The sequence below is a fragment of the Sceloporus occidentalis genome, unplaced genomic scaffold (genome assembly GCF_023333645.1).
Source record: "Sceloporus occidentalis isolate IW3139 unplaced genomic scaffold, rSceOcc1.0.p SCAF_5, whole genome shotgun sequence".
In the NCBI taxonomy this organism is placed as follows: domain Eukaryota; kingdom Metazoa; phylum Chordata; class Lepidosauria; order Squamata; family Phrynosomatidae; genus Sceloporus; species Sceloporus occidentalis.
This window is the reverse complement of record NW_028316985.1, coordinates 101,909,684-101,935,701: the sequence shown is the minus strand read 5'-3', so window position 1 is coordinate 101,935,701 and position 26,018 is coordinate 101,909,684. Positions and strand designations below refer to the sequence as shown.

The 26,018-nt window shown below is 41.3% G+C and overlaps 1 protein-coding gene across 3 annotated transcripts in view; it reads left to right on the top strand.

Annotated features, from left to right (window-relative positions):
* LOC149312595 (proline-rich protein 5-like) overlaps positions 1-10,068 on the top strand; it is a 91,829-nt gene extending 81,761 nt beyond the window's left edge. For all 3 annotated transcript variants that reach the window (XM_089524941.1, XM_089524940.1, XM_089524939.1), the window contains 2 exons: positions 6,138-6,276; positions 7,820-10,068. In XM_089524941.1, the coding sequence (XP_089381067.1) occupies positions 6,138-6,276; positions 7,820-8,373 (693 nt within the window). In that variant the 3' untranslated portion in view covers positions 8,374-10,068. The remainder of the gene's footprint in view (positions 1-6,137; positions 6,277-7,819) is intronic.
* The last annotated feature ends 15,950 nt before the right edge of the window (positions 10,069-26,018 follow it).

Sequence of the window (26,018 nt, the reverse complement as noted above, 5' to 3'; positions counted from 1 at the left end):
GAGGACTTCTTAGAGTGAGATATCTGATAGGAGGTCGGTCACTCTAGAGACTTTACTTCAGGAACACATCCAGAATGATTCTCTGGAGAGGCTTGACAATGCCTTGCACAAGTGAATCCTCAGAGTGCGGCATGAATGAGGCTGGTGCTCCAGGGAGCCATGCTAGTTACTTTTGCAGCTGGAGCATGAGCTGGAGGTCTCTACTATGCTGGCCAAGATGACACCCAACTAAGGTCTCAAGAGTGATCAGGTGGGCAGCTCTCTTGACACAAAAGGGGATGTGTGGCTTGTATTCTGTCACATTGTAGAATGGGACAATTTAAGGAAGATCTATGCGTAGTCCATGCCACAGCAGCACTTTGTGTATCTTTTTTTCTCTTTAATGGAGTGTCATTAAAAGAGCAACATTTGTTCTGAATGGCTGTAAACACTGTCAGTGTTTTCATTGCACATTTAAAGCTCTTGCTGCAGCTCTTTATCACCTCCAAGTCTGTTGTCATGTTGTGAAATAATCAATAAAACATCAAAGAGGAAAAATATTTGCTTAGATTTCCTTAAGTTCTCATCTTTAAAACAATCCCTGCAGGTACTCCTAAAGCTGTGCAGAACAGATTATTTTTTTTCTGAGACGTGAGGCCATGCCCCTCTTAAATTTCTGAGGTTACAAATGTCTTTTGTGGGTGCAGCTTTCCTACTGTTTTCCCATCACTCAGAGTTAGACTTGAGGTTGCAACTTTAATTAAATTATCCTTTCACAATTAAAGCATTGTTGCAAACAGGTTCACAAAACTTATTGATGTACTTTTGTTTAGGAGCTTACTGACATATTAGATAGCTTGCAAGACAAACAAAAAGCAAGTTTTATATAAAACTTTCCTACCTGATAATTGGGAGGTTATTCTTACTCACCACAGGCAACCAAGTATTCTTGAGTGAATACATCCTGAATGGTGCTGAGTGCCTTCATGATGCCTGTTGTTGTTGGTTTCCTGAAAGTTAAAAATAGATTGTCTGCATTGCATGAAATAACAGCAGAGAAAATTGTAAAAATATCAGTGACAATTTTCCAAAAGGAAGGTTCGAAGGAGCAACTTGAATGTGTAGATGAAGTTAGTCATAATCTGAAATATTCACCTGAATCCTGTTGTTTAGTTTCACTAGAGTAGAGGCTTTGTATTAATTGTGTAATGGTAAATCAACACAAAGGTAAATCTCATTGACTCGGTGGATATGCGCTAGTTGAGACCAGATTCGGGACATTGGGCCAGTGGGTTGTTATTTTTTTTATTTTAAATCTATTAGCCAAAGCTTCCTGATGGGCAAAACATATATAACATATGTGTGTGTGTGTGTGTGTTTGTGTACACACACACACACACACACACACACACACACACACATATACATATATATATAAACAAATAGTCTCGCTCACACAAGTTGGTTTATGTCTTGGTGATAACTTGTATGTTTGAACTCAGATCAGCTGTGTAGTGTCACATTTACTACAATGTATTTTATTTACCCCAGAGTTTTTATACTATGTTATTTCTGTAACAAATCACAACCAGAGATTTTCTTTGGCTTGAGACTTGCTTGTTGGCTTCTTACACCAGCCTCACTGTTCATTGCGCTCCATTTTCAAGGGAGAACATGGGCCTATGTTCTTTGCCAGTTCCTGGATAAAAAATCAACAGCATTCCTTTTTATATACACCATATGAGTTTGAGAAATGTTCTACACCACAGCCCTTGAAAGAAATTAGATGGGCATATATTACATTCCTAAGGAAGCCTAATTTCTCAAAGTGAAATGAGATTGGGATTGATGAAGGACTTTAAATCTCTGAATAGCTTCATTAAAAAGTAGATCAAAGATGCTTGAGTGTCTTGTGTCCAGTGTTTATATGAAATTCTGATCATTCTTAATGCAGAAGTGAAACCTGAAGAGAGCCATTGGTAATGTGAATGAAAATCCACTTTTGATCATAATCCAAATGGACCAAGAGTTAAGCCTCTTGTGTTACAATAACCACCTCTAACTGAGGATGGTTAATATCACATATTAGCAACCTACATCCCTGTTGCCACCCTAGTTGTCATTCCCTCACCCCAGTTGCCTTGTCCACATTGCACCTTTTTTTGTTTTGGAACCTAAATGGACTGCTCCCAGGCCAGCCATCCCAGTTTGGGTGATTTCTTTCTCAAGGATAACATTAAGTAGAAAATGGCAGAGCACTAAAGGTTCCATTGTCTTTTGATGTATCAGTTCACTGTACTCTCTGGTTTATCTCTAATTAAAACTCAGACATGGTAGTCTTTCTAGCCTTCAGTATTCTGTGGTTTCTCCCTCAAGAATAACTTCCGTTATTGGAGAAATAGTTGCTCCGCAAACCCGTTAATGATGAGAGAGTCGAGGGGACACCTCCATGACAATTTAATCACAGGGGACAAGCATGACTGGCGATCACACCATCGCGCTTTAGGATGATTTAGTGGCATTTTAATGATGATAAGCCTCTGTGTGATAATCTGCTTTGTGGCCTTTGCTGGGGCATGGCTAGCAGGTTGGAGTTGCACTGCTGCTCCAGATTTCTCTTGTCAGACAGGCTAAGAGAAGAGGTAGCAGAAGAAATAATTTTTTTATGGGTGAGTGAACACGTCAAGCTGTGTGTAGAGGACATGTCTCTGGGGAAGGAGTATTTGTGGTCAATTCTTGGAGAAAGTCCTTAGTCTTAGAGTGGCTCCTGTAGTTAAAATCTCTTCCTTTCCAACCCACATGTCTCCAGTCCAGAGCATGTGGCCTCTGTAAATCCCCTAGACACATACCAGCTGCACCTACCTCTGCCCCAATGAAGGATTGAGAGTTCCTCCTCTCTAGGGAGAAGCTTCTCCCTTGCACCTGGTCACCCTGGAAGCAGCAACTGAGCAGCAACCAAGAGGCCCCTTGTCCGCACTGGCCTATGCTGCAAGGCTGGCACGGGTGAGAGGCTTCTCAGTCTCTGCTCAGCCAGCTGCTCAGTTGCTGCTCCCAGGATGATAGGACACAAAGGGAGCAGCAATCGAGCAGCCAGTCAAACAGCAGTCAAAATGATTGCTTTGTACCAGGCTGCCACAAGCAAGAAATTTCTGGTTCACTGCTTAGCCAGCTGCTTGGTGACTGAGTGCAAATGGAACTGCATCCAAGATTGGTTGTTTTGAATTTGCAGTAGACCTAATATAAAACACATGCACTGGGGGTGGGAGGGTGCTAGGATTGGCACCCAAGATGAAAGGGAGCAGTAGCCCCCCCCAAAAAAATTGAGGAAGACTGCTCTAGTGTTTTAGGCTTTCTCACGTGTTTCTTGTAATGTTTTCTTGATGTTTTCCTGATAGTTAGCAACTGGGCTCATGCATAAGATCCGTGATATAAAGAAGGACAGGGGGGTCATTTCAAAGTGGCTTATCACAATGTAAATAATACTACTTACAGCAGTGGTGGGGAAAATACAGCTGATTGGCCATATGCAACCCCTGGATGTTTTGTGGCCTGTCAAACCCTCACTAGTTCCCCCCACTGTCCCCCACCCATTTAAAAAAACATAGGTGCTATTTGGGTGGATGGGGGGGATGCCACCAAACCATGCTGAAAGCCCCCAAAGTGTGAAAATGCAAAAACACCTCATCCTCACAGGTTTCCAGAATACACCCCAAATAACCTCCCTTTTGTTCTGTAGACCCTCTCAAAATGGCAACAGAAAGTGATGTTTTGTTTCCTGTTGTCGTTTTGAGAGAGACTGCAGAGAAAAACAGGCTTTTAAAGCTTGCTGGGTGCAGCCTTGGGAGGGGTCTGAGGAGGGAGTTGAGCCTAAAATGGATGGGGGGACAAGTATGTGGAAAATCCCACACATACACATACCTCATAGAGAGTATTCTAGGGCACTTTGAGGCAAAAAAAGAGTTGTTGTTTTTTTTTATTGCGAGGGCTGGGAGTCATAAAACAGCTGGGGTGAGACACAAGTGGCCTGTAGTCACCCTTGAGCTAAAGAATTATTTATTCCCATGACAGAGAAAAAACAGGCTTTTTGTGTATGTATGTCTCATATTTTTTTCTCACAAGGGCAACCATAATGGCTGGACCATGATTTCCTTAAGATGTTGCTGTGTAAATAAAGCAAACCCACTAGCAGGCCATTTTGCTGTTGTAAGTTATGACTGTAAACAAGATTTCTGGGACAAGACAACAAAGTGTCTTCAAAGACATAACCAATTATGTCTGGCATAAGCTTTTGGGGACTGCAGCCCACTTCATCAGATGCAATATGACTTATTCAAGTGAACTGCAGCCCATGAAATTTTCTGCTAAATAAAACTTGTCGGACTTGAAGAAGCCACAGTTCTTAGCTGTTTCTGCTTCAGCATACTAATCAGCTACCAATTCTTCATTCTCCCAGCAAGACCTCTGGGCTATAACTTTGTCTTCCTAATCTCTGCAAGTACAAGTCTTGCATTGCAGTGGCACCTAATGGACCATGGGTGTAATGCAGTATTTCCAGCACTTGAGGGCTGTGGGTCTGGCTGCTACACACTGGGCAATAGGGCTGGAGCATGGGCTTATCTACAGGCTGCGAAGTAGAGCTGAAGAAGGTAGTGACCTCTATGTGCTCTGTAGTAAGTGTTTACTCCATATGAAGTAGCCTCAGACTGTGAGCAATTTGTACTGATGCAATAGACCAGTGATTCCCAAACTTTGCTCCATCAGGCATTTTGGACTTTAACTCCCATAAGCCCCAGCCAGCATGGCCAACAGTCAGGACTTCTGGAAGCTGAAGTCCAAAACATCTGGAGGATCAAAGTTTTGGGAATCACTGCAGTAGGCCAACATATCCTGTGCATTTAGTGTAAATTCTGATGTTTTGATGAATGAGAAGAGCCAGTTTTTAAGAGGTTTTTCAGAAGGGAAGGAGCTCTTTGAAGCCGAACATTCATGTTTTGTGCTCAAGCCTGAGGGAGAACAGCAAATATCTGAAGTAGCTGGGCAGCAGGTAGACAGTAGCAGGACTGGTGAAAGAGCATTTGTTTGTCAGTGCAGACAGACAATATCATTACTTCACTAGGTCCTGTTTTCCAGCATAGGAAGTGAAGCACCATATTGTGGAGCATGTGGGATTTAACTTATTGATATTCACTGACCAGGCAGATTCCGTACTGTTGTGTGAAGAAGGCTTGCAGTTCATCCCTCTGGGCAATAGGAGCCATATACATAGTCAGTAACTGCAGGAGCAAACCTCTCCTGATTTGAGCCCTGTTGCACTTCAGTCAAGTCATTATATATGTTTCATGTTAAGCCAACAGTTATATTTCATAGATAAGTGAAGTATAAAGGTAAAAAGTAAAGGTGGTTACTTGACATGAATATCTAGTCGTAAACAACTGTAGGGGGTGGTGCTCATCTCCATTTCTAAGCCAAAGAGCCAGCATTGTCAGAGGACTGCTCTGGTGGTCATATGGCCAGCATGACTGCACCGAACGCTGTTACCTTCCCACTGAGAAGTGTTACCTATCTATCTGCTTGTATTTGAATGCTTTTGAACTGGTAGGTTGGCAGAAGCTGGGACTAGTGACAGGAGCTCACCTCATCATGCAGCACCCAGGTCTCGAACTGCCAACCTGCCAGTCTTGCAGTCAACAGAGTCAGCATCTTAACTACTTGAGCCAGTGCGTCGTTTTACACTAATGTGAGAATCCACTTAATTTGGTACTGTGGCTCTAGAAACCTCTCAATTTCCTCAGGAAACATAGTATATGGGGAGCTGCCACCTTGTTTTAAAGCATAATTGTATTCTCTGAAGCCTTCTGGAAGCAGAATTCTAGTTTAAAACAAAGCATATGTTGCCTGCACATTTCTTTTCTCAAAGGAAATCCTGTATCATCATTTTTTGTTGTTGTTTTGCTATGACTGCACCACTGAAATTTGACATTATTACAGCAAAATTGGTTATGCACCAGCAGGGTACAGTTGTGAATTCAGACCAGGAGAGTGGCAGTGTGACCTTCTGCTTTGGAAGAAGTCCACTCCTGTTTTAACTTGAATAACTTGATCCTGAAATATTATTGTTGTTTTTTTTATGGAAGTGTGTTTTTTATTCTTTTTTTCAGGGGGTTCATGAATCAAAAGGAGTAACTGAAGACTATTTAAAACTGGAAGTCCTGTTACAGAAGGTTGTTTCCCCCTATTTGGGCACATATGGCTTATACTCCAGTGATGGGCCTATCACACACTCTTCGTGCATTTTAGGTAAGTGAATACAAATGTCTAAGATCATACTTTTTATTTGCAGACATAGTAGTTATTTCAGTAATGAGCTTTTGCCAGCTGAAAATGTGCCTTCAATAACCCAAGTCCATCTTATCCAGGAGATTTTACTTGGCTAATGGTGTATAATAAAGAGAGGGTGAGCAGAGTGCATCTGCTCTTGTGACTCCTTTTCCAGTAAACTCTAAGGCTAATCTATGGTAAATGTATATTGCATTTTTTTAAAACCTTACTCTGTGAACTCAGAACCAAGTTGGGGGCAGTGACATTAATCAGCTTCCTGTTTTCTGCTCTCATAGTTTCAAGGGGAAATAGTAGTCCTAATATTGTATATATTCATGTATAAGTCTACCAATCCAAACATTGATCCCTAAAACACTGAGCCAACTTATCCACAGATCAATGTACGTACTGTAAAAGAAACCATCCCCTGGTGAAAGGCAAGAAACACTGTCCTGGAAGCACTCACTCTACTCCCTCATCCATCCAGCCTTTAGGATGAAAACAAATAGTTATGCCCCAAATAACCAACACCAAGGATATAAACAGAGGAACACATCGAGGTGACACTGCAACACCTGCACAGTCTATGAAGAGCAAGAAGTGGGTTCTTCAGGATATGTTGTTTTAGTCATTGGGCAGATTTCAGAAGGGCCACAGTGCAAATCACAATATGAAACATACATTAATTTTATATATATATCCAAATTTATACTTGGATCCCAACTCCAAGATATCTCATTATGTACAGTGGAACCTTATTATACGTGGGGCATCCGTTCCGGATCCCTCCGCGTATAAAATCCACCTATGCTCGAGCCCCATTGTTTCCAATGGGGCTCGTGCGCGGCGGCGTGGCAGTGCACGAGGCGCAACGGGTGCGCGCGCCCATTCAATTGAATGGGACGCGCCGCCCCTTCTGCCCCACACGCGCCGGCGGCTTTGAGTGCCTATGCTCAAAGCCACCTATAAAAAGACCGCGTATGCGGAGGCGCCACTGTATATGCAAATATTAAAAAAAAATCCAAAACTCAAAATATTTCTAGACCCAAGCATTTCAGATAGGAATACTCAACCTGTGTTTGTTTGCTTAGAATATTTAGAGGGGGGAAAGAGTTGTGTATCATGCTCAGTCTTGTTATTTGAAGTGGTCTCTATGTTTAGAAAGCCAGTCATTTTTTAGAAACCGTCCCATTTCCAAAAGGTATTTATTCCATTGCAAGTAACAGCATAAAACTGGTGCCACCCTGTGGCCATTCTGAAAAAGAATTCCAGTGGTAAGTCTGGCTAATTCTTTCCTATTCTTGAAGTCAAAAGGGTATGGCTGATAACCAATTTCTGGATAAAAGACCATTGTAAGTCCTATATAAGTTCCTTCTAGGAAGATAGGAATGAACTGATATATTGTAAGAGAAAATAATCCATTGAAAAAACTGATTTTGATAATAGAAAGTTCCCTAATGAATAGAGAGATGATCCTCTAATGTATGTGAAGCATTTAATTATTCTTTCTATTTGTTAACAGAAAAGCGTTACTTTCGCCGCTCTAAATCTGGGGACATTCTTGCCAAAAATCCTGTAGTGAGATCCAAAAGTTACAACAATCCCTTGCTAACTCCAGTAGCCGAGTATGAAACTGAGGGAGCACCTCCCAATGGCACGGGCATTCGAAGGCACTCTGTGTCTGAAATGACTTCCTGCACAGAAGTGCAGGGCTACTCCAATCTCACAACCATCACAGACAATGGTTCCAAGAGCTCTATGGTCACCACGAAGAGCTCACAGTCAGGAGAATCAGAGCGCCTTTCTGCAGGCTCAGCTCAGTGTTCAAACCACCTCGGTGCTGTGGAACAACAAAAAGGACTCTTCTACCCAAGAGATGACCAAAGCAGGGCATATGAGTTGGCCAGGGACTCAGACTTGATCGCCATAGCCCCAACCGCCAGCCCTGAAAATATCGTGGACCAGATCTTGGAGTCTATTGAATCAGATTCTGATGGGATTTTCATTGATTTTGGCCAGAGCTGCTCCAGTTCATCTGGGTATAATGTGGATGTGAGCAGGCAGAGCATTGTCTGAAGGACTCTAGACAAACATTCCAGTTTGGGCTTAGGAATGTGGCTTTTGGAATTCGGCAGCACATCTTTTATGTGAATGATTTGGGAGGTTCATCTGAAATTCTTGAGCAATTGGAAATTCAGATAAAAGAATACATTCCTAAGACTCAGAGTGACACGAGAGGAACATAGGGTGGGGGGATACCCATGGTGTGGATAATGGTAATTACCACTAAATCTTAGTTGTTGGGAAGTGCCTCCTCTGTTTACTACAGTGGTGTTTTGCCAGGTTGTATGAACTGCAAGCCAAGTCCGTTGAAAGCGATACTCAGTTCCATCAGAGGTCGAATTGAGGCATGGGGCACAGCCAGCAGGAGTTTGGAGTAGATGAGCTCACCTGTTCTCCAACTATACAGATGCCTCCTCCCAGGCTCAACAGACTAGAGGCAAAATTCTGAGAATCCTGCACATGTTTTCTAGTGGACATTAGGTTTGTAACACACTAGCCTCAAAGCTTGGCCACTGTGGTTCTTTCCCCATCCTATTGTTCTGCCCTTAGGCTTGAATTATATGTTACCTACATGGCACTGGAACACTTTCCAAATGACTGAGTTCCACACTGCAGCTCTAATCAATAGGTAGAGCCACATGCAACTAACTGATGACATATGACTAGTTTAGGAAGCAATTCACTTTAGTCCACATGCTTCCTGAAAACAAGTGTGTTATCAGTGTAGTGCTGGACACAGGCAGATGGATGAGGATTTCATTCTGAATAGAAGCATATGACCTGGGCATGAGAACATGCCTGCCTGAAAGCATTCAATGTTCCCAGTTGGGTAGCTCAGCATAAACACAAAATATAAGGAACAGTTTCAGGAAAATCAGAACTATTGGGGTATGGTAGAAATCCATACCACTGCTGCAGTAGTGGAATTAATCATCATGGTTGCCCATCTGTGGTGCAAGCAAGCAGGATGAATAGAACATAGTGCCATGAGGGATCAGACACAATGAATGAACAAATGGGGGGAGGGGTGTCACTGGATTACTTAATTCCCAATGACATCATTGATGGCTTAACATGACCCCTCAAAAGCCACAAAGGAATTAGTTCCTTGTAAGTTGCATTGAAATCAGTGAGACAAGTTAGTTCTGATTAACATGAGCCTTCTGGGTTTTATTGGGACATAGGCAGACTTTAATTGCCTTGTGGCCATTAAGTTTGATGTGGTATGCAATGATATATTTATGGTGCTTAATCTTGATAGCCCAGTCACGTTCACAAATCACCATTAATATTGCAGTCATTGTGTAGTGAACATGCATGCATGTGTGAAACAGCACCAGACACGCACCACAATGCACACACACACATCTAAGAATGCTTCTTACTGTCTATTTAAATTCCTGAACAAGGTACTGTTTCCTTTGTCAAATATTGTTCAGCAGTACACATATTTCCGACCTTGATCTTGGAGCCCCTTGAGCATCTCTCTTGTCCCTTCATTTTTCAGGAGTTCCAAGCACACATAAATGCCAGGATTGCGCTTTGAATGGAAACACTTCCTTATGATTCAAACAATGTTTTTGTTTTAACTGTAAAAAGCAGCATCTGATGATTTCTAGTGACCATTTGTTACTTTTTCTGAGTACATTGAAACACCTTTTACTGATTCAAGTTGAAGTTTGAAAAAATAAACAGTGTGATACATAACATGCTTGGAAGCCTGAGTGGTGTGTTGTTGTTTTTTACAGAAGATGCAAGATAATTTTGATAAATATAGTTCTTAAAATCTCCAGCTTCTTCTCATGAAGCACAACCAGAAAGAGCATTTTGTTTGTGCCAGAGGTGCTCACTGAAAATTTATACATAGAGATTGAAGCCATTCTGGCTTTAATTATACTGAGTGTGCACTACTTGAAGTTTGAGAATTTGGGCTTTTTGAAAAGTCGTGTATCTCTCCCATTGGCCTTCCACTGTGATACTTTGTTGGCATAATGGTATCTACTGACCTAACAGAAGTGTTGCCTTTATTCTACATCTAGGGCCAAAAAAAGAAAACCAGCCTTACCTCACAGCAAGCACACAACATTTTTGGCAATTCACAGAGAAGTTGCTGTGAATTTTCAGGGAATGTGGTTCAGAGAGCTTTAATCTGATTTCTAAGAAGTCACCTTTTACCCCAAACATCTAAAAATATGAATATTCTGTGTTTCTCCAGTCCCGTGAGGTGGCTTCAGTGTGGAGCCAAGAGCAGGAGGAATTTTTGGTGAGTGGGACTGGTTGGGTCTGGCAAGCCTGGTGTCTCTTACATATTTTTTATTCTTCCCCCCATTCAATCAGTATTGTGTCATCCTTGTTTATATTTAAGTGACTGGAGTGTGTGCATTCCCTCGTCCCATTATTTGCTCACTCGGTTATTCAGAGCTCTGCGATGTATGTATGGTGGAATGAAAGGAGAAAGTGTGCAAGATTGCTACATGAGCAAGAAAGTGAATGATTAGGCGGAGAAGAGGGAATGAACGGGCTCCATTCATTTAAATAAAGATGACACAACACATTGGGTGGGGATGATCAGCAGGAGGCAGAGTAAAAACAAATGTGATCATCAAACAAGAGTGGAAGAGGACGGACATAGCTCAATTTAGCCCCTCATCACTGATCCAGGTTCTAACTGCTACACTGACTCAAGATCTTGCTGCTTCTCTGAGAAGACAAAACAGCACTCTCCCACAGGATCTTTGCTGTGGGTAAAACCCTCAAAGCACATGCAGTCTGTTTCCTTTTTACTTTCTTTCCCTCACATACCACTTTCTAGGCCAGAAATAATAGTCTTAAGGTAATATACAAAGAAAATGCCAGGCATGAACCCATGCAGTATAATTGTAGGGATCTTCTGGAATAATTTTAAAGGTAACTGAATTCTGAAATCATGCTTCAGATGAAGTAGGATGTAGCCAATGAAAAATCATGCCTAATAAAATGTATTTGGCTTTAAAGTGCCAAGAAACTTTTCTTTCTGACCTAGACTAAGACAGGTACATCCTTGAATCCTCACAAAATGTTTCTGTTTGAAAACCCTGCCCAGCCTCTGCTTCAGAGGCTAGCATTCAAGCGACAGCAAAAGAGATTCCACCTAAATACTGGGAAGAACTTCCTGATGGTCGACAGTGGAATATGCTGTCTCGGAGAGTGGTGGAATCTCCTTCTTTGGAGGTTTTTTCAACAGAGACTGGATGGCCATCTCTCCGGGGTGCTTTCATTATGTGTTCCTGCATGGCAGGGGTTTGGACCGGATGGCCCTTGAGGTCTCTTCCAACTTTATGATTCTATGATTCAGAGTCTTCTCATGACAAGTCTGTCTCAACTACCTTGTAATGTAAATTGTCTTTAATATCTTGGTGATGGTTCTGTTTTGGATATAAAATTCCCCTGTGTTTACTATGGGAGACGAAGAAAAATCTACCCTGTCCCATTTTTTGCTGCCTCCCCATATTCATTTGCTCTCCAATCTGCCATGTTTCCATAATTTCCCATTTCAGTTTCAGCTAATTGAAGCACTGGAAAATGGAGGCTTTTAAAATGATAATGCCTATTGATTACAATTACCAACTGCATTTTCTCTGCACCTGAACTATCAGCATCTAATGGGCATCTTCATTTCCCTTTCATTCAGTCTATCCTGGAATCCTGCCTTGGAGAGAGACCTTTTCAGAAACCTTCACCCCAAATATTTGTCATAGTACTCCTAAACAAGAAACAGCACACTGCTACTATCCATACTGGCCACTGGAATGCACCATTGTGCCAAGTAAAGGCAGTGGGCAGGCAGCAATGTGATGCCAGAGTGAAACTCACTCACATAGCAGTTGTCTACTTAAAAACGATTGGTAGGACCAATTTATAGAATCAGCAGAATTCATTTTCAATCAAGGTCTTTCTGGACTGTAGAGCTTTTGATTTTAGGAACGAAGATGTTGCGTATCTGCACAGTTGTCCATTAAAAAACAACATTGATGTACATAGAGAATTTGCATGTTGGAAATAAAGATTTAGCTTAGTTTTGCTTCCAGGCAACATTAAACAGTTCACACTCTGAAGTGGTACAATTCCAGTAAAGCTTTAAAATTGAATTCTAAGAATTCTGTAAATTAGCCCAATTCCAAAATCCAGTATCACTGGCATAGTATGTATGTTGAATTGGGTTCATAAAAGTGTTCTTCCGTTATCTCAATAGAAGCAATTCTGATTTCTTGGCATTTTTACCAAGAGCTGCTGCTGTAAGGTGATACCATAATAGGCTTGAAAATCAGATTTCTTTGAATAGTATTATAAGTGCAGTTTGCCTTAGGATAATACCTAGCTGGAGTTTGGGACTTGACAAAGGAGTATTATGGCCCCTGGATATTTGGAAGATATGTTTCCATGGGAGCTAATGGCAAGATTTCTACTCTGAATGGGGTAAAAATAGACCTTCCTCTGCTCCCAGTCAAGGCTGGTGTAATCTAGATATCTGTAAAAAGAAGAGGAAACCATGTTCCACTTTGGGAGACACAGATAAACAGCAATGGACTAATTTTTGAGGAGTGGGGACTCTGTATCATGGATGCTGCTTCTTAGGTTCAGGCATGAAAGCAGTGGATTTCATGGTTTGCTGGACTGTTTAAACTGTGCCTCTACTTATACTCAACCTCTTTGCACACCATTTAAATACAAATATTGCAAAAGTCAAGTACTCTCCAACCTGACAACCACAAAGGAACCATACCTAAATAAGCAGGCACACACATACATTAGGTTTCTCATCATTCAGAGAAGTGGGCTGTGTGATTCTGGGAATCTATTCCCCCCCCCCCCCCGCCACGAAAATAACCTTTCCAGATTTTTTTAAAGTTCTAGACATCATACATACCCTTTACTGCAGTGCATTTTTTTAGACTGCATGCCTCTGGGATGGATACCTTTTTATTGTTTTATTTTCATACAGCATCATACCCCTTCAGTCCCAGTTTGTCAGGCACTGTCCTGATGAATCCTCTCGATTTTCTTATCTCCTCATCCCACTTTCCCCTTTGCCCTCAGCTTACTTCAGTTGTTGCAAACTGAGTTCAAAGTGCAAACATAGTTTGCACACAATGAACTCAGCAGGGGAGATAGAAGAACAAGCAGAATTCTGTCCTTCCCTGTAGGCTCAGGCAAAAGCAACTTGCTGTAGCTTCTCATAGCATAGTCGATATCACACATGCAAAATGTGGGATCAACATATTCCATGGTATTTCTTTTAGATCAAAATAATCACAAATTTCTCACAAATCACAAAGATGGAGAGAAGTAGTTTAGGAGGTAGAGTTACACTTTCCACTTGCACCGTTTCCCCAAGGAAAGGTTGTCTTCAGCTGTTTCATCTTTCTCACTCGAATAGACTGTTTGAACTTTTAGCACTCAGATATGGAGCTTTGACATGTTAATTGACCAGACTTTTAGATCTGCCACCACTTCCTTCAGAATACCTCCCTTTGCCATAAAATAACAAGGAGATTCTAAGAAGTTAAGAGTGGTCAGAGTTTTAAAGGAGGAAGCTACCTTGAGGATTGGTGAGCCATAGTTATACCCTAGAGAGAGTGACTGACAAACCCCTTTGCAGGGGCTTTACAGACTCTACTTCTTCCCCAAGATTTTCTTGCCACTGCCTTGGCAACAGAGTAATATGGTATTTCCAAGGAGAAGACAACGTAGTCCCAAGCTCTGGTGCCCAGTTCATTGTGTGTGTAAGCTATTTTATTTCCATGGTGTTTGTTTTTAAATTACTGCTCCATGAGTGATATTATACTTACACGGCCCCAAACAAAACCATCATTTGTTGGCTACATTTCTGTTCTTGTACAAACAACCCAAGTTGCTTCTCAACAGGGTGTAAAGCACTCTGCTGGTGATAAATGAGGAAATGTCTCTAAATCAACAGGCAGCAGGAAGAGATCACAAAGCAGTCTTGGCAGCAAAGACATTCTGCAATTGTATCCTACTGTTGTTTCTCAATTGTGTTTTTGTTTTTCCTTCCAGTGGGTGAGTCTCAGGAAACGGTAGTGTCTACTCCCATCAAACAGACATTCTCTGCTGGAGATTTGTGGATTGATATTTGTTGTTTAGAAAAATCATACAAAAAACATGTGTTCTATATAGAAACACAGACTGGGGGCCATCCAGAGGCCAAATGCTCATAATGTGAGGTTTCCCATTGACAGCTACTTATGGAGCAGCTTCTGCTTGAGGATCTGTACTGTCTGTAAGCTAAACTGAGAGCACTTTCATGCACCTTCCTGTTCCATGTCTTCAGTCTAAGGCTATAGTAATCTGTACACTTATTGGATGTATGTCCCACTGAGCATGGTCTTATTCTTATTACTCCCAAGTGCTTCTGATGTGAGAATTCAGGAAAGTCCAAATCTGGCTCTTGTTTCAAAGAAGGGAAAAACCAACAATCCAGGATTATTTGCAGTGGCATCGCCAGGGGACTGTAACGGTGATGGGGGTACCATCACTGTTCCCCAAACTTCTTTCTTTTGATGAGTCATAGGTGTTTATCACACTATACTCTTATAGTGCTACTATTCCACTTTAACTGCTCTAGCTACCTCCTGTTGCATTCTGGGATTTGCAGTTTTAAGGAGGGGTATTTAGAATTCTCAGGCAGAGAAATTCTCTGCCTGAGAATTCTAAATACCCCTCCTTAAAACTGCAAATCCCAGAATGCAACAGGAGGCAGCTAGAGCAGTTAAAGTGGAATAGTAGCACTATAAGAGTATAGTGTCACCTTAGAGTTGGAAGAGACCATAAGGGCCATCCAGTCTAACCCCATTCTGCCATGCAGGAACTCTCAATTTTGGCAGGAACAGGTTGTGGCTCAGTGGGAGGAGAAAGGAGAGTCCCTAGGCTTTTTAAAAAAAAAATCATTAAAAATTAAAAATTAAAGTTAAATTATGGTGTGAGTTTTCCAACAGGCAGAAATTCAACAAATGAAGCTTTTCTCATCAATGCATTCCCCTTTGGGTAAACCTGCAGCTTTTAAATGTCTACCAGGTGTTCAGTTTTTCACAACACAAGACCTGCAAGAACTCCAAGCTGGCAACCTTAACAATAGGCATAATTTAAGAGTGAGTAAGTGAGGTTTGCAATGCTGGGCATTTGCTGTAATTGCTACCCACTATTTCTGGTATGTGTACACTTGTTTTTGGCATGAGGTCCTGAGCATGTGGAAGGAAATTCAATGAGCTGTGTTGCTGAGACTAGCAGATTATTTTTGGCTGGTGGCAAAACCAATTTGCTGTGATTGCAGTTCCTATTAACAGTCTGTGAAAGTTGAATGTATGAATGTCCATCAATTACCAATTTGCTTTCACTGACACCCTGCTAGGTTTGTGCTGGCCTTTGAATCTGTGTGTCACTTCTCCTCCTCACTATTAATCACAGAAGTGAGCAAACCAGAGATCAGAAAGTTAGTCGGAAAGTGCTATGGTGTTGTTCTGTTTGCACCAAAAAATAATCAAATAAACAAACAAAAGGGCCAAAACCCTTATATTTATTATGATCACTTTGAAAAGGGGGCATTTATTATATTTAGATAATAAATTACACATTTATTATCTAAGCTCATATTGAAATGTACTTTACATTATTATTATTATTATTATTATGCTTTATTTATATAGCGCTGTAGATTTACACATTGAAATTTGCTGTAATAAAAATAAAAAATGCAACCCATAATCGCATTCCTTCTCCCTGTTTCTGTTTTAAGTATGAGAAAGAGAGAAAAAACTGTGCTATTTTTTTCAAAAACCTGTTTCTCACCCATCTACCTACTCAGTAAATAGGAATGAGTGAGATTAAAAATAAATAAATACACGTACATGGGAAAGCAGATGGAAACAAAAGTTTACTGGGTGGCATGACAGCAATTAGAAAAGGTTGGAGCAATTAAGCACAACTGATTGGGCAGGTAGGTTACATCCCAGTCCAAGACTCCAACCCCCAAACAATGGATATAAATCCAATAACAAAGAAATGTCCACCTAAGCTCTCAACAATGACAAAAAATACGTCAAACCCCATCTGCAACCCCTTCCCCATTATCCATGTAATACTTGTAGAGAGGCGGGCGGTAATATACAGATAATTGCAGCAAAAGTAGAATCAGAAAAACTGAAATGTGGTGAACAAGAAGACAACATGAGGATTAAACTCTCCATGGCTCAGATTTCAAGATGTACTTCCCTGTGCTGCCCCTAAAACGTGGGGCAAAGTGTGTATATGGGTGGGGGGGGGTATAGCATTAAACCTCCCTTTCTCCCTCTGTTCCTCCTTTATCTTTCCTTTCATCCATCCCTACTTCTCTCTCTCACTCTGTGGAGTCCTGCTTTTCCTACCTGCATCGCTGCATCATCAGGCAGTCCACTACAGTAGGGCAGGGAATCGTCCAATTAAAAAGATTGTATGTACAGCGCTGTGTAAATTTACAGCGCTTTATAAATAAAGGTTAATAATAATAATAATAATAATAATAATAATAATACAGGTTTCCTTTCCTTCCTTCTGTTCTTGTTGTTGTTGTTGTGTTTCATGCCATTTTACATCCACTGCTGCATGCCACCCACTACAGATGGAAGGTTTGGTTTTTTTAGCAAGAACATCAGGCAAGGTAATGAAAGGGAGGAGAAACAAAAATGCTAACCCCCAAAATCATTTCTGGAAAAATATCCTCCAAATTGGAATCATAGAGTTGGAAGAGACCACAAGGGCCATCCAGTCCAACTCCCTGCCATGCAGGAACTCTCACTCAGAGCATCCCCGACAGAGGGCCATCCAGCTTCTGTTTAAAGACCTCTAAGGAAGGAGACTCCACTACACTCCATGGGAGTGTGTTCCACTGCCAAACATTTCAATAAGTAAACAGCGTTGTGGTTTATTTTGTTAAAAATAGATAGATGTAATCAACAGCAATGCCTCGTTTTGGACCTAGGGTTGCTAGAATGAAAATTGTAGATGGCTTTTGTAATTTTAATGGTTGTGTCGAACACAGCATTTCAGCAGGTGTTGCTTGTTACCTAGCTGTGTGACAAGCAGCACCTGATGAATTCCCTCTTCTGCACAACCACGGGAGGCACAGGAGTCATCTCCAGTTTTCAATCTAGCAACACTGTTCTGATCTCTTTTAAAAATAATGCTGTAGCATGGAGTTATAGCTTAGTAAGCAGCACTAAGTGGGCCTTAATTTTCCAAATGCAACTTCAGATTTGCCAGATTGTAAAGGCAACATACTCTGGATTAAAGTTCTCTCTTTATCAAAAATATGTCCATTTAGCTTATGTTATAGTGCACAGAAAGATTACCCATTTTATTTCTTCTTTTTTTCTGAAAAATCATAACTATAGCAAGCCCTCAGTCTCTTACAAATGCATAAGCAGGCATCTCTAAGAAGATTATAACATCTGTAGTGATTTTCATGTGTAAATGGTGGCTGTTATTTTATATCACCTCATGTAGTTATCAACAGTACCATAATAAACTCTGGACAAATCACAAATCAAGTGATGAAAATGCATCTGTGATGGTAGGCAGTCTTTGGGAAAATACGAGCATAAAAAAAAGACATATAGGTGTTCAATGCTTTAAATACTGACACTCATGATTGCTGTTTTTTTTTAAAAAAGGGGGGGAGCCTTTCCATGTGGAAAATTGGGTGCTTGTTGAAAGGTTAGAAACAAAATTTCAAATTAGATTTATAATCTTCTTTTTGGCCAGCATAAGGAAGCAAAGATTTTGGCACGAGCTAGAGCAATTTTTGCCAACGCGACAGATGTTTTGGACTTCAGCTCCCATCAGACCAGTTAGCATTTCTGCGGTCAGGAATTCTGTGAGATCTAGTGCAAAACACCAGGAAGGCACCAGGCTTGGCCAGACTAGAGGAAGGCCAGACCACAGTATAAGGTGTTATGTCCATTTGTGTTAAGTGAAATTAAATGAATGTCTAGTCGTAACTGACTGTAGGGGTGGTGCTCATCTACGTTACTAAGCCAAAGAGCCAGCGTTGTCCAAAGATGAATTCAGTGGTCATGTGGCCAGCATGAGTGCACCAAATGCTGTTACTGTCCCACTGAAGTGGTACCTATTTATCTACTTGCATTTGCATGCTTTCGAACTGCTAGGTTGACAGAAGTTGGGATTAATGACAGGAGCTCACTCCATGCAGCACTCATGCCTCGAACTGCTATCCTGCCAATCTTCAGAACTGACACCTTAATCACTAAGCCACCACTTCCCTTAAATGAAATTAAAATATTATTATTATTATTATTATTATTATTATTATTATAAATCCCACCTCTCCCTTCCGGAATCTAGGCTGGTAACAACAGTCCAATAAAAGAGATATGCAGACAATAGTAAAATTTCCCTGGTCCCCTTAACCTTCCCTCCTTCTGCTAAAATTGCACATAAACATCAAGATACAATACAATATCCCCAGTACAGTGTACTTAGTTACAAATTTTGTAACTAAGGATCGACACAGGTCGAATTGTTCCAAGAGACTATCAGGAGAGGCAGTGAAAGAGTGAATGGATCAATTTGGTTAATTCAGCTGGAGGTTAGTCTGGAAGGCCCACCGGAAGTTAATTCTAACTACCTTTGGGCAGCAGGGTACTAGAAGGTGTGTGTGTGTGTGATGTCTGATTATTGATAAAATTCAAAGCAAAATGGATTTTAAAAAAACAGGGAGAAGAAGAGGAGGAGGAGGAGGAGCAATGTGACCTCTCCTATTTTTCCCCCTGAAAAACTGGCTGAGTACCCCAGAAATCATCCTTGACCTGTACAAACCATACCCCACTTAACAACTCATGGTCATGCTGGAACGATGCTCCTCCCTCCTCTAACACTGATAAAACTGTGCCCGTTTTAATTAGTTTTGGGTCTGGTTTTTCATCTCTCGTGTTATGATGAGTTAAAGCAAAGCTTTGAACACGACAGAATTTAACTTGCAAATCTGCTCTCCAAAGATGTTTTCCCTCTTGAAAGGAATCCTGATTGACAACAGCAAAAGAACACAAGCCACTGAACTATTATATCTTGGATTTGAGGGTTTGGGTTGTGTGTGTGTTTTAAATAAAATCAATGTTCTCAGTACGCAAAGGCCGCCAAAGGCATGAACCATTCTTATTCCTATTTACAGCCACATTGAAGGGGCAGGGACTTGATGGGCACTTTACAAAGAAAACGTACTAATTTGAGTCCCACTCCCACCCGCGCTTCATACATAAAGAGAAAAGCTGACAACATGAAATCTGTACAAAATACTTGCCTTTCTGTGTTCCCTATTCTTCTATCAGTGCTTACACAGATGAAATTATTTCTTAACGATAGCAAGTTTCATTAGGACTGTAGCTGAAACATTATTTTAATTGACATGTAGCATGTTCTATGAAAATAACAGACAAAACTCCCTGACCAGTCAATTACCATATAAATAGGAAGGCATAGATCATTCCTCTATTGCCATCAGTGCATTTTTTGCTGATGAAAATATGTTAATAGGCAAAGGCAGCTTTTTCATTTGAATAATGACTTAATGCTTCTGTGGATTTCAGATGGTGGATTAAGGCCTTTCTGCGAAAAGTTTTTGCATTTGTCCTATAGTTGCTCAAAGAGGGGAAAGGGCCTGGCATTTGAGAATCTTCACACACACACACAATTGCTAGGATGTTGGTGTGTATGTGCTAAAATATCTTTGGGCCAAAGAAAATATGTATTCATCTTTTATTTCAGAAAAGCTAGGGTTTGATGGACCAGCATGAAAGATGAATGACATATTTGATGGTTGCAATCAGTTTCCTTTATCACACATTGCAGGCTTTCTTGGATCCTTGCCATTTTCCCTACCGGATGGACTATATCCATCACTTATTTGCATTATGTTCTTAGGATTTCATAAGATCACAGAGACAAGAAAGGCAGACATTTGTATATGGAGCTTCACTGTGTGCAAAAGTGAGATCTGGAGGCAAGTAAATTATGTGCCTTTGGTACTTTTCATGACTCTGTCCTATTCACTGAGTGGTAATCTAAACTGGAATGGGATCAGGGCTTGGAAAAATTACCCCCAGGATCCTCCAGCAAGCATGACCAGTCACATTCTGGGACCCATAGCCCAGAAACATAAAAGAGGTTGTAATCACTGATGACTCAATGTGGCTAGCTATCAAGAGGAGAATTTAAGGCTCCATCTTACATAGAAGAATTTGGGGCAGATTTTTGAAGATATTATCACCAGTATACATTAAATGCGAGTTCCAGCTATTCCTGCAACTATTGCTTTCCCTATTCTTTTCCATATAAGCTGTTTTGAGCAAAGTGCTTCTTTGTCTCCTAATGTGAGCTAACAAGAGTTTTTTTTTTGTTGTCATCAGTTTTTTGTTGTCCACAAATTGACTTCAACTTATGGTGATCTCATGAATGAATGTCATTTAAAGTGGTATCAAACTGCATTATTTCCACAGTGCAGATGCAATTTAGTATTCTTCTGATTCCTTGACTGCAGTCTCCACTCTGATTAATGACTGAGTGGCAAAACAGACAGCCCCTTTGTGCTGGCTTGGGGGCATCGTCAGAGTGTGGCATTTAGATACTGTATGCTCTGACATTGCCCTGAAGCCAGTGTCATACCACCCACCCTACCACACAGCAGGCAGCTTTGCTCAATAAACATTCCAATCCCCAAGAAAGGGGACACCAGTTATTGCAGTCACCACTGGACCATTGCATTTATCTCCCAAGCAAGGAAAGTGATGCTCAGAATTCTACAACAAAGACGTTTATCATATATGAAGTGAGAAATGCCAGATGTCCAGGCTGGATTCAGAAAAGGAAGAGATACTACAGATCATATTTCAAGCATACCTTGTATAATGGAGCACATCAAAGACTTTCAGAAGGAAAGCAGCCTGCAATTTATAGATTATAGCAAAGCCTTTGATTGTGCTGATCATGAAAAACTCTGGAACATGCTTTAAAAAACTGGTGTGCCACAACATTTGATTGTCCTGGTGCATAACTGTTCTCAGGGCAAGATACATGGGCAGAAAGGGTCAGCACCACATGCTGTGGCCTGTGCACCGAGCAAAAAGAAGCCCTGAAAAGGGGCTACCTTTTGTGCTACAGAATGGGCACTATTGGCGCACTTGCACACCATGATGATGCCTCTCATGCGCCACACTGTTTGGATGCAGCGCACAAGACATGTCACTGGCACGTGCACTTTATGCCAGTCTGTGCCAGGCCTATGTTAGCAGAGAATGCAGAGAAATGGAATGGTTCCGAAATGGCAAGGGGATCAAGCAAGCCTTCATTTTATCACCTTGTCTGTTTAATTTGTATACTGAACATATCATAGGTAAAGCAGGATTAGAATAAGAGGAAGGAGGCATGAAAATAGGAAAAAACAGCAATAATGAAAGATATGCAGGTGACACCATACTAGTAACAGAAAACAGCAAAGATTTGGAATAATTACTGAAGAAAATCAAGGAAGAAAGTGCAAAGAAAAGTTTATAGTTGAACATTAAGAAAATAGAAGTCATGACCACAGATGATTCACATAACTTTAAAGTAGACAGTGAAGACATTAAAAATAATTCAAGATTTTTCAGACCTTGACTCAGAGCTGAAACAGAGAGAAAGCTGGTTTGGGGCCACAGCAACAGCATGTCGCGGCCCCAATCCAGCTTTTTGCTGGCACAAAAAGAGGTGACAAAATGCTGTTCTTTTTTTGAGCTGGCAAAAAGCTGGCTTTTCTGCCGCCACTACGGCTTTGCGGCATATACACAAGCATTGAGCATTTCCAACTTGTGGGTCATTTCCCCCCCCCCCCCCCCAATATTTGTTGACAGATTTTAGTTGGAATATTTTGAATATGACCAACAGAATAGATGAAAAAACAGAAAAAGTATGGCCGGGAAATCCTATACATGATCACTACGGCAAGAATTTTATAAGCACAATATTGGAAACTCAACCTTATAAGTAATGCAGGCCTTGGCAATGAAATAGTTCACCAGCACTAATTTAGATGCTCATCCTATGATGGAGCATTCAAGCAAACAATTCTCACCCTACCCACTGTGATTGTCTTGCATTAGGGATGAGCAAAAAAATGGCTCATGGGACTGCATGGGGCCACAGGTTATTTTTTGGTACAGCCTTAGTATTATCCATTGACAATGCAATTTATAACTAAGTATGGTGGCAAACCAATAAATGCATTATAGTTAATGGCAAGAAATGCTAAATGTACTAAAGTCAATGGCATAGTGATTATCTAAGTCATCATCATTGTAAATTTAGCTCTTTTTGGTTCAGTATCATTAGACAATGTCATACTAATTAAAGTTATTCTATGTATATATAGGATTCATCAATCTATACATATAAGTTTAATAATAATCAAGTAGAAATTTGGGTAAAGAGCCTAAATACCTTAAAAACACAGATCCCATCTGATCTTGGAAGCTAAACAGGGTCAGCCCTGATTAGTACCTGTTGGGGAAACTCCAAGTGATGACCAGTTGCTGTAAGCTCTTTTTCAGAGGAAGGAACTGGCAAAAAGCCCTCTAAGTATTCCTTGCCTAAGAAAACCCAATGAAATTAATCAGGTCACCATAAATCGACAGGTGACTTGAAGGCACACAGAGGACTGAGGAAATTTATTTGTTAGTAATGGATAGCGGAATTTTTAAATAATTTTAATATTTGAATGATTTAATAATTTAATAATATTTGCTGTATAATTAATTAATTAATTAATTCAACTATTTTAAAAATCAATTTTAAAATTAGAATTATCTAAAACTATTTAGAGATAAATCTGTTTCACGTACACATAACATGTATTTCCAACTTTATTTTTTAAAAACAAAACAAAAATCTGACCCTTCAGCACTTGGCCAGCCTAAGGACACCTGTGGTCCCACTGTAGTGCTCAACTTTGCTTTATGTTGCTTAGTTTGATAACAACTCCATTGTTTAATTCAGTTGGATCTCAGTTGCACTTCTTTTAACAGCCTGGAGAACTGACTGACTATGACAAAGCATGAGAACTCCTGTGTTCATGCGCACAGCATGGGAAGCTTTTATAATGGTGAATTAAATAAGGAAAATTCTTTCTCCTGTATATTGTGTATACACATCCATTCACTAGATTCTTACTTTTCTCAGCTGGAAAAGCCAGTAGAGTAAGTTCTAAAAGATGTCACAGCTTACTTGATTTATTCTGTTTCAAGACCCTCTAGGGAAAAATCTTCCTCTGGGGAGATGCCAGACTTTCTCTCTTTGCTGCCCCTAAAAGAGTAAATTACACTCTACAATTCTTACAGGCCCCAAAGGCTGGAACTTTGCAGAAAGCCAGGTTCTTTGATGCTGTGAATGAATAAGATGAAAAACTGGTGTGAATGTGGTTGTACAGAGGCAATTTCTCATTCAGCAGGAGGCTTTATTTCCATTGTTAAACAAGTCACTTCCCATGAGGGCATCTGACATATAGCCCATGAGGCAGGAGCTCCACCTGTGATTTGTGTGTGTGTATACACACACACACACACACACACACACACACACATACATGTATGGATGTGCTCATAATATGAGACATCTCTTTTAATTAATCAGTCCCACCTCTAGTATATTCTGCAACATGTTTACTATAGAGATTATCACATGCCTCTTTTCACCTGATCCAGGCACAGGCTTAAACAGACTTAAAAAGATCTTATCACACATCTCCATCCCCAACTCGGTGGCATGGCGTACCCAATCTGGACTCCTGGCATACTTTCTGAAGAACAATACTTTCCTGTTCTTTGAAATTTACACCAACAGTCCAGATCAGGGTACATGATGTAGCTGAGTCAGGCACAGAGGCATGCAATAAGATCCGTTTAAGCCTGTGCCCAGCCTGTGCTTGGATCGGGTGAAAAGAGGCATGCGATAATCTCCTACAACAAATTTCTGTAGTTACCCTATAGGTGAATAAGAAATTGATGTTCCAATTGCCTCCCTTCCTTAAGTAAAAGTAAAGATTTTTCCCTTGACAAGGGTGTAAGGTCATGTCTGTAGGGGACAGTGCTCATCTCCACTACTAAGCCAAGAGAGCCAGCGCTGTCAAAGACTACTCCATGGTCATGTGGTCTAGCATGATTGCACAGAATGCCATTATCTTCTCAACAAAGTGGTAGCGGTACCTATTTATCTACTTGCACTTTTACATGCTTTTGAACTAAGTTGGCAGAAGCTGGGGCTAGTGATGGGAGCTCACTCCATCACATGGCACTTGGGTCTCAAATTACCTATCTGCTGACCTTGCGATGGTCAAAGTCATCGTCTTAACCACTGAGCCACACATGCATATTCTGTGGAGATTTGAGGATGAAGGAAATGTCTCCTTCTGTAAAGATTCTAGACCACATATAACTAAGGGTCAGAACAGATCAGCAGCTTGAGCCAGCTTGGGGACATGGCATTTACACACACCATGCCCCCAAGTCGAAGTCACTCTACGGGCAGCTTCGGGACAACTTGGAGGCGTGGAGTTTAGACGCCACATGCTCCAGAGCCAGTGAAAAATTGGCTGGATTGGGGCCACATGTCTGTTTGCTGCAGCTGGATTGGAACCACACGTCTGTTGGCTGCTGCCCCAATCCAGCCTTAATTGCAGCAGGCCCAAGCCGCCCCATCAGGTCTGTCTGTTTCACCCCTAACAGTGTTCAGATTTGGGTGTGGCTGTATGAAGACTAGGAATGTGGCGGGCAGCTAGGAAAAAATTAGAAAAAAATCCTAAAATGTAAAGATATACAACTGAGCATGAAAATTAGAATCGTACAAACCACTGTATTCCCTATTACCATGTATGGATGTGAGAGTTGGACAGTTAATAAAGATGATAGGAAGACAATCAATGAGATGTGGTGCTGGGGAAGAGTATTGTGGATACCATGGACAGACAAAAAGACAAACAAATGGGTCCTAGAACAGATCAAGCCAGACACCCCGTGTGTGTGTCTGAAACCTGGTCAACACCCCCACTACCCCCATGCCATCTGCGTGCACCGCTCCGTGCACGTGCGTGTGTGCTGCACTATGCATGTGCTGCCCCAACCTCCTGCCTTGCATGCACTGCTCCAGGGTGTATGTGCACATGTACCACTCCACTACCACCTCACGCGCTGACCCACATGCAAGCTTCTCTGTTGCCCCCCCATGCGCTGCTCCACCCCCATGCATGCTACTGCACACCGTGCACGTTAGAAAGCCTCACCAGAAGTCCCACCCCCAAGCCTTGCTTCCAGAAGCCTCTTCCCCCACACTGGGTGACAGCCAGTGCAGGAGCACTACTGTGTAGAAGGGCACATAGGGGCTGTATAGACAGCTCTGTAAGGGGGGGGGGGTCTGTGCCGCCTCTGGAAGCACTGGAATGGGGCCACAGTAATGGTCAGTCTGTGGCCCCAATCCAGCATTTTCCCACTTCTCCTTGGCCTGGAAAAGGGGTGCCCTTGCCCCTCATGTGCCCACTGTACCCTGACATGAAGGAGGAGAAAGGAGTGGCTCCTTTCGCCTCTATATCA